At 40.3% G+C, this 9,781-nt stretch overlaps 1 protein-coding gene across 1 annotated transcript; it reads left to right on the top strand.

Moving 5' to 3' along the window:
• The first annotated feature begins 1,100 nt into the window (after positions 1-1,100).
• On the top strand, positions 1,101-8,834 carry LOC134403308 (polycystin family receptor for egg jelly-like). The gene has a single exon (XM_063133385.1). The coding sequence runs from the start codon at positions 1,101-1,103 to the stop codon at positions 8,832-8,834; it is 7,734 nt and encodes a 2,577-aa protein (XP_062989455.1).
• The last annotated feature ends 947 nt before the right edge of the window (positions 8,835-9,781 follow it).

Here is a 9,781-nt window from a genome sequence, read left to right as displayed (position 1 = left end):
GTCAGGATATGAGTTATCCTGAGGCTTCTCCAACCTCCTTCCCTCTCTCTCCAAAGTGTCCTAGCTAGACAGCCAAAAAAGCCTGTCTAGCTGAGGCTCTAAGGAAGATAAAGGAAGATCGGTGGAGAGGCCTCAGGATAACTCATATCCTGACCTCTCCCTTGTCCTCCTCTGATTGCTCACAGAAATGCCCCCATCTAATTAAAAATGCAAGGTGGTAGGACAGAGGTGAAGATCACCTGTGCTGCACCTCCTGCCTTGCACTGGATGACCAGGGGCTTGTCTAGACGATGGGTTTAACTCATTTAGGCGAATATACATGAACAGAAAGTGGTTCACACATAATGCTAACCCATGGTTTATTTTACTCAAGGTTAACCCATACCCAGGGTTTGTCTGTCAGGAAATCAAACAAACTGTGATTTGTTTTCTCAATACCTGAGTTGTTTGTTTCCCTCCTCCATTCCCTCTGTATCCCAAATGTTTTTGCAGGGCTCTAGAAAACGAACCTCATGGTTAAAGAACTTGAAGGGATGGTATAGCTGTATTTCTATACCATTATTTAGAGCAGTGGCATCAAAACCAAAAATAGCTGTAATGATAGCTAACCTCCAATAGGAAAAAGCAACTTAAGAAGAAATACTGCCATGTAGATGGCTGGGATTATTATTTTTTACCCCTCTTTCCTTCCACCTCTGTAGCCTAGTGAAACAAGCCATGAACAACCCACAGTTCTGGGTTCAGACATAACAACAACCCATGGCTTAAAATCTCAGAGTTCACAACCCAACAACAAAGCATGGATTCTCTTTTTGGGGTTATAGTAAGGCCAATTCATACAACAGGACAAGCCAGGTTTCAACGGACCATGGGTTAAATAAACCATGGGTTTGTGAAATGTGTGTATCAGTGTGGTTTCTACAGATAGTGAAGAGGAATTGTGTATCCAAGAAGATCAAGGAAAATAAAATGTTGCTTTCGTATGAATCCCAGTTGCTTGGGGCAACAGCTAAAAGATTCTAGAATTAAAACAATCATTGTGTCTAGAACAGCTGGTGATACGGGTAGGCAGCTGCTGTTCCTGAACCAACACACTAAAGATGTATTGCCTGGTACTCCTTATCTTCCTCCTGTGGTACTGTTCTCAGCATACAATAGCTGTACCCCTTTATTTTCTGCCACCACCACTGTTTGTCTTCTGCTCAAATCCACAACACCGTGTCTACCAGAAACATGACAATGATCTTAGTTTCTCATGCTTCTGGGATGGGAAAATTGACCTGAAGTATTCAAGGAGCCCAGGACTGGATTCAGACATCAAGAGGGAAGAGACAGGTGTGGAACCACCCCCTCACTGTCAATGGTATCAGGACTCCATCTTGGTGAAAAATACAAATCTCTGGTCGGGTCAGCTGGTGGTGGATTCAAGCCTGGATGGAGGAGGCCCCCATCCACCTTGGGCCTTTACTCGTATCACAATGCAGTGTGTGTCATCCTTGTGCCATGTGCCCATATGTGCTCACAAGAACCTGAGCATTGAAATTTCCAGGCAGGATGTCCGTCTCTTCCTCTTCTCACCACTTCCTATCCGTGAATGGCAACCAGTGCAGTTGGGCTGGTGTGCACGCCTTAAGAGTTCCACCTGGAGCTACCACTTCAAGAGTCAAGGTGGTAGTCCTGCCGATCTTCTCATCCCCAGTAACCAGTACAGCGAACTTCCCACATCCACTGTTTATCCCCATGCAGAATTGCACCAAGTGTGTGCATCATATTATAGCTACCACATGACTGTGCGCTACCCCCACCGTGGATTCTACACTGCTTCACTCCACATTGAGAATGGTCCTCAACTCAGACGTAGTCTGGACTTGAACGTGCAGCCTGCTCTGCTCCATGTTTTCAGTGCCTCTTCCACACTGCTCAGGCTCCCTCCTAAGACCCTCAACTTGTCTTGGACTCTTCGGCCTCTCAGCTCTGGAATTATGGCATACACATTGGTAGATATGCAGGGTCTGGAGGAATGGCCTCTCTCACACCATTATAATCCGTTTGCTCTGCAAAGTGATTTCTGTGCTGAACCCAAATCACGAAATTCCAGGGAGAAGGTGGTGGCCAACATCTACTTTCATACCAATGACAGAATATCTCAAAAGCTGACAGGAAAACTTGACTTCTCTCATGAGTCTCTGATTTTCAGATCAAGCAATGCAACCCCAATCTACCTCACACTCAACCCCCAGAAAATCAGAGTGGGCACTTACTTTTTCAGTCATGCACGGGGACTGTACTATTTCACCCAAGAAGGCAGCTTTACGAATGCCACTGGTGAGAACTCCAGCGCTCACTATATCTTCTACCAGCAGCAAAGCCTCTCATACCTGATCATCATTGAATTTGTGCAGCTACAATGGTACAGGTTCGCCATGCACTTATATTTAAACCGAAGGGAGACTTTATTCAAATCTTTAGGAGAAAAAGATATAGAAGTTCTTGTTTTTGATGGGCATTCTCCAGATGAAGGTTTAGCCTATATTGTGTGGTTTATTCCTATACAGCATCCACTGCTGCAGTGTGAGTGGGACTTCAGCTTGCAACTTTTTGATTCCAGGAAACAGCACCTCCTTTGGAACAACACTTATACATACAAGGATCAGGTAAAGCCTGCGGCCCGTTTTCTTCCACACTCTGCTTTATCCTTCAAACCAGCGCTATACACAGGCTTCGTAGCAGAAGTGAATTGCAGAAAAAGTGGACTTGCACATGCCGTTTTAAAAGCCAAAGTCAGTACTTTTGCTTCAAAAGTTATGCAGCCAACAGTTGCCTGTCAGAAAAGTTTCTGTCATGAACTGGAAGCCCATATCCAGAAACCTAACCCTTCTGATCCTGTCAGACATTATAGAAGACAGTCAACAATTACCTTGGAAGCAACTGCAAAGGCAGAATGTAGGCCAAGCATAGTGGTAGATGTACTTTGGAAAATCTATCACCTTAAAACTGCAGGATCTATTCCAGACTGGGCAAATCCTCTTAAGCTACCTGATGAGATAAACACATGCAAAATCGTATTTCATATACCGGGAAATGTCTTATTTTATGGCTTTCACCATGTTAATTTCACCATGACAGTATACATACCTACACATAGAATGACAATCAGGAACACGGATTCAGTAGTCCTCCAAATTCTAGAAAGTGACTTAGTGGCCATCATAGCTGGAGGTATGTTCCGGACAGTTGGTACAACTGACCCTTGGGCTTTGGATGCATCTGCCTCCTCTGATCCTGATTCAACCAACCCCCTTGAAGGAGTCCTATTTAATTGGTACTGCACAAAACGGGAATTGGACTATTCAATAATGAAGCTGAGTCCAGGTGAAAAATGCCATCCACATCAAGTTGATATACTCTGGACAAATTCCACAAATCCAGTTCAAGTAGTGGAACCAAATGCATTTCAGGAAAACATGACATATTACTTTATTCTGATAATATTGAAGCAGCACAGATCAGCACATGCATTCCAAACAGTTCATGTTCTTCCTGGCTCTGTACCAGTGCTGAATGTTACCTGTATTGAAAATTGTGGGAAAGTCATCAAAGTAACAGAAAGATTTGTTCTATCAGGAAGATGTCTAAACTGTGAGGAAATACAAACAGCTTACCTTTGGACACTTTTTTCATCGAACTCCAAGGAAATACATTTTGATTGGGCTTCCAAAACAACAACTGGGAGGTCAAGTCCATACATGTATATAAATTCCTTTGCATTCAGAGACATGACAGATAAATTCTATATTCTTAGCTTAAAAGTAAGCACCCAAAGCAGGCCACCAGCTGTTTATAGATATTCATTTTATGTTAACTCTGCACCTCAGATTGGAAAATGCATTATTTATCCAAGGGAAGGGACAGCATTCCATACAAAATTTGTTGTCCAGTGTAGTGGATTTAAAGACAAAAATGGACCTCTTACCTATAAAGTTATAGCACATTCTGATCTGACAAAAATGACTAAAATTGCTTCTCTACGGAATAACACATTTGGAACAATAGTGTATGTTGGTCATCAGCAGGAAACTCCTCCATCATTTCTCCCCACTGGTACAGCATCAAAAAAGTATGTGTTGGTAATATATGTTCAAGTGTATGATACTTATGGAGCATTCTCTCAAGTGACTTTGCAGGCAACTGTGCATGATCCAAGAAGAATTAAGGCAACTGACATTGTTCTCAATGAACTGTATGGTTTAATCAATGAATTAAATGGTCCTATGCCTATTTTCGTTGGAACTAAAGATTACCTTAATATAGGTTTCCTTACATATATGATGGCTTCTGTATTAAATAATATTAAGGATTCACCAACCTTTCATCATTCAAAAATTGATTTGCGGAAAGCCCTCCTTAATGTGTCTGCAGGGATTCCTATCACTGACGTAGAGATGATAAATCAAATGGTCACAAGTATTTGTCAAATAACACAGGATGTTAATGAAATAAATGGGGAATCACAACTGCTTGCAGTTAGAAAACTAAGAGAAGCCAGTGAAGCTCTAAAAATGCACACGGGCAAAGACTTAGGTTCTAAGAAAACAGAGATCCTTGGCAATGGCATTTTTACTGGTTTGTCCAACGTACTGAGAGCTTCTCTCTTGGGCCATGGGGATGCCAACGCAAATGCAATTAAAGAGATAATTTCTGTGACAGAAATATTAGCAGACCTAATCTTACAAGGCAAAGTCCCTGGGGAACATGACATTAAAATGGAAGCCCAAGGCTGGTCCATTCACTTATGGAAGAATGAAAAGTGGAAAGTTTCTAGAACTTTTTTTAAGCGAAGAAATTGCAAGAATTGCTTTTATCCTAGACTGAAGCAGGATAATCACACTGAGTTACCAGCAGATGCTGTGGTTTCCACTGTCCATTATGTTTTTCATGAGAATCCATTTACTTGGGTGCCAAATTCAGCAGATATTAGCACAGTAGTGATTGGATTCAAATTGTTAGGGACCAAAGCTAATGGAGACATCATGAGAATCACCCCTGAGGTAACTGAAGTTAGGATGGCTAGAAAAGATAAGGGCTCAACTACATTTAATCTGACAATAGGACCAAATAAAAAACTCTCCAAAACTACTGGCGGCTTTAGTATCGAAATAAAGAGAAACTCTGAAGACATATTTATACAGATTCTATGTAATATGGAAGTTACATTCAATGTATCTATCTACCTGGGACTGAATGTCAGCTATCCTCCAATAGCATCTTATATTGCTTTCTCTGACAAGCCTCCGATACCACATGAAATAGATTTTAACATCCCTGACTGTGCAATTAAGGCTCCATATATACTTTGCCTGCCTCAGACATTGCTTCGGTCTCCTTTCCAAGGCAATAGAGCAAAGAAGTGGAATATTTCAGTGGTCTTACAATCACACCCAATTGTGAGAGGCCAAACCACCAAAATTGTTCACATTGCTGTTTTTACTGCCAGCTGTCTAGATCTGGATGGAATTCAGAACCAGTGGAAAGAAGGAACATGCGCCCTGGGCCCTCAGACGAGCTGGTCCAAGGTACACTGCATCTGTAAAGGAAATGCGCATAGCAGAATGGCAACCAGTCGCCAATTTCCAGATACTTCTATACCTGACATTACATTTTTGGGTAGCAAACTACGTTTATACCCTAATCCCTTGGATTTAAACAAGGTCCTCTTAGCAGAATTTGACACAAATCCAGTGACATTGGTGACTGTATTTTCCATTTTTGCGGTCTACATCTTCTGTACTTCCTGGGCGATGCTCAAAGATAAAGCCGACTTGAAAAGAAGAAACAAAATACTGGTGTTACCAGACAATGATCCCTACCACAAAGTGCCTTATCTGGTCACCATATACACAGGAAGTAGGTTGGGATCAGGAACCACAGCAGATGTTTTTATTGAATTGACGGGTAAGAATGGCGCTAGTGGGGTTCATCACATAAAGCATCCAAAATTCCGAACTCTTTTCCGTGCGTCTGCAGACACCTTTCTCCTGACTACTAAGCATGATTTAGGGGATATTTTTTCCCTTCACGTATGGCACAATAATGGTGGTTCTTCTCCTAGCTGGTATTTAAGCCGAGTCAAAGTACAAAATGTGCACACTAACGAATCCTGGCTGTTTCTATGTAGAAACTGGTTAGGTCTTAACAAAGCTGATGGCAAAATAGAAAGGACATTTGATACTAGAAACATAAAAACACATTTAAATAAAATGGATTACTTCTTGATAAAACTTGCCAAAGACTTGGAAGACAATCATATATGGCTCTCTGTATTTGCTTCAGTTGTCACTGGTTCTTTCAATAGGGTGCAGAGAGTATCTTGTTGCTTAGTAATAATGCTCCATAATCTGCTATTTAACATCATGTTCTTCAGTGGTGAAGAAGATAAGGAAGTTCTTTCAGTGCAACTACGGTATCTGAAATCCATGTATATTGGATTAGTGAGCGCTTTGTTTTCCATCCCTTTACATTTGACTATAACAATCTTATTTAGATATTCCCAGGAGGAGCCTTCAGTACATAACACAGATGAGAATGGGACAAAAGGCACCCTTGTGGAAGACGCCCTTGTGGAAGTGGCCAGTTCATCATCCACTATTTCATCAAATTCTGAAACTTGCATTGTGGAACAACAGCACATGCCATTACCAAAAGTCAATGCCAATGGCGATACTGTGGCAGACAAGGACACAGGTACTGACAAAAAAAAGAAGCCTCTGAACTACATCTTGGCATTTTTAAAAAGACCACGATTTGCATGGTGGTGGAGATACGTTGCTTGGACTCTGGTTTTTTCCTTGTCTGCAGTTTCTTCATGTTTCATTATACTGTATGGCTTGACCTATGGCTATACAACATCATCAGAATGGTTTATAGCATCCATGACATCGCTTTTTCAAAGTATATTTTTGCTGCAAACCCTAAAGATGGTTCTCATCTCAGCTATGAGCACGATTAGTCAGAAATACTATAAAAACATCACCTGGATAAGCACAGAACAATACCAGGAGATGCAGCTGGTTAAAGTAAGTAGCGATGCTAAAGATTTGAGAGAGATTCACCATGAACTTGCCAGGCACAGATGCACCAAGGATTATGAACCTTTAAAAGAAGATGAACTCATACGCTTGAGGAAAAAAGCAAGGGCTCAACAATTAGCTTTTGTTTTTGTAAGGGATATCATCTGTCATCTTATCTTCTCAACCTGCATTTTCATTACCGCTTGCTCCACAGCACCCACCACTACTTTTTATTACAATAAAGCTATATATAATAAATTCTCCCTTGGTCTCTCCAAAATAAATAAGCTGGAGCATATTTACATGTGGATGAGCAATGTCTTTGTGCCGTTGATGCATAATGACTACCAACCTACCTATCTTTCAGGGTCTTGGTCTAAAATCCTTGGTTTGCCCAGAATGAGGCAAATAAGAGCACAGAATACTGAAAAAATATGTTTTCATCCAGACAGCATTATAAATAATTATGTAATTGGTAAAAGCCACTGCCGTCATAGATATGGTACTGATCCAGAAGATCAAAGTGACTATGATGGGTCATGGACAATCGCAGCCAAAAAATCGGATTCCCACGACTTAAGCAGTTTTCAAGGATTTACATACCAGTCAGAAATTGGTCAGTGGCAATATAAATCTTATGGTATTTTAAATACATATGGACCTGGAGGATACTCCTTTTATTTTTTTCCTGGAGAACAACAACCCAATACAACATTGAGGCTGTATGATTTGCAAAAGAACAACTGGCTTGATGAGTGGACCTGGGCAGTGATTTTTGAGCTAACCATGTTTAATCCAGATGCAAATTTATTTTGCAGCATGACTGTCATGTTTGAGACGACCAACGTTGGCGTCGTTAATGCAAGCCTGTCAGTTCATTCTTATAAACTCTCTGTTTTATGGTATGAAGACCGCATTCAGATGGTTCTGTATGGAATTGTAGTGTTTATTCTTATCTTCTACCTTGTTGATGAATTTTGTATGTTACGTCAAGAAAGGATAGGCTATCTCAAAACAGCTGTTAACCTGAATAATTTTGTAATGAAGATAACCTGTATCATTTTTTTATTGCTAATTGCACTGAAATTCAAGCTGGCTTTTACCTTGCTAAAGTTTTATCTGCTTAATCCAGAAAAATTTGTTCCTTTCCATGTAGTTTCTCAAGTCGATCAGCTCTTTAGAATGGTTACAGGTGTTTTGGCTTTCTTTCTGGTTTTGAAACTATATCGCTATTTCAGATTCATGTACACTGTGCGATTGGCAGACAGGACTCTGTCAGCATCTTTTCCTGTGTTTGTTTGTTTGACTATGATTGCAGTTCTGTTCTTTTCTATGTACATGTCATTTGGGTACCTAATATTTGGTGAATATGAGTTGAGTTATAATACTTTGATTCATTCTCTCCAAAGTGTACTTTCATGCTGTTTTTTTGGACTTAAAGGCACAGATATTATAACCTCCAATAGCTGGCTGGGAATATTTTTCCTAGCTTCATTGATGTGTTCATTGATATTTGTTTTCATCAATTTATGGAGAGCCCTAATAATCTCTATTTATATGTCGACGAAGCAACCTGTCTATGAACTACCTTCTGATGAAGCAGAAGCAATAAATTGTTTGGTACTGACGATCCAAAGTATGTGGCTTTCCGTTACCCTACAGTCACCATCAGCAAGTGACAGTCACTGTACCAACACTGTAATATATGGAACACCTGTGACTAGGGATGATCAACAACAAAGGTTGAAACGGGCAAGTAAATGGTAAGAACAAAGTTTAGCTTTCTGTTTGAGAAAGACATTGGTAAACCCAAAATAAATTCCATAATATTTCTGTTCCAAGCTGACCTCCACAGAGTTTTGTTTTTTAATTGCTAACACAATCTCAGCATTATTGCATTCTCCTTTGTAACTATTTTCACCTTTGATGTTCCTCTGATTCCTTTCTGTTGATTCTCTTTGGGATTTTAAGTAGGTCCCAGGTCCCATACAAAATCATAATGAGAAGAATAGATTTCATCTTGCTATGTTAATAATTTAATTTGATGTCATTCATCAGATCATAAGTGGACAGATAACATTTATTTTTTACCCTTGCTCTCTAGACTGCAGGAACAACACTCTTTGATGTATGTTGACACTAGATAACAATTACAAATAGGAACTGGGTGTGTATACCCCAAAGTAAGCTTTGGGCCATCCCAAATAATATACTTATCACTCCGGGAGAGTTTCCTTTATGAGATGGCACACAATTTACATCCTGCTCATGTTTTGTTTTGATGCAGGACACTATCAAGCTGATGTCTCCATGCCAATAACTACCATTGTATGTAGAAATGCCTAAAGGACTGGGGTTGTGCACCCCCATAATAAGCTTTGGGCCACCCCAAATCATACATCTTCAAGAGAGTGTCCAGGAGAGCACTGAGCCTGATACATTTCTATGCCAACTCATTGCTGGGGATGTGCGTGTATGATTTGGGTGACACATCACACATGCAGAAGGCACACCACCGTTTTATTAAAATAAAACTGCATTTGCAAAAAATTTTTTAAAATACTCACAGGTATAGTACAAAATACTAATATTTCTAATATTAACTTAACGGGGGAATTATCTTTTTATTATGATGCAATAGAGATTTTAGCAGCAGTCAAAGAAGTTGGCTTGTCAGAATTGGGCCCTTGTGGAATCTGAAGATTCCAATTCAA

Source organism: Elgaria multicarinata, chromosome 9 (genome assembly GCF_023053635.1).
Source record: "Elgaria multicarinata webbii isolate HBS135686 ecotype San Diego chromosome 9, rElgMul1.1.pri, whole genome shotgun sequence".
In the NCBI taxonomy this organism is placed as follows: Eukaryota; Metazoa; Chordata; class Lepidosauria; order Squamata; family Anguidae; genus Elgaria; species Elgaria multicarinata.
Note: the sequence above shows the minus strand (reverse complement) of the source record. Positions and strands in the feature narration are given on the sequence as shown.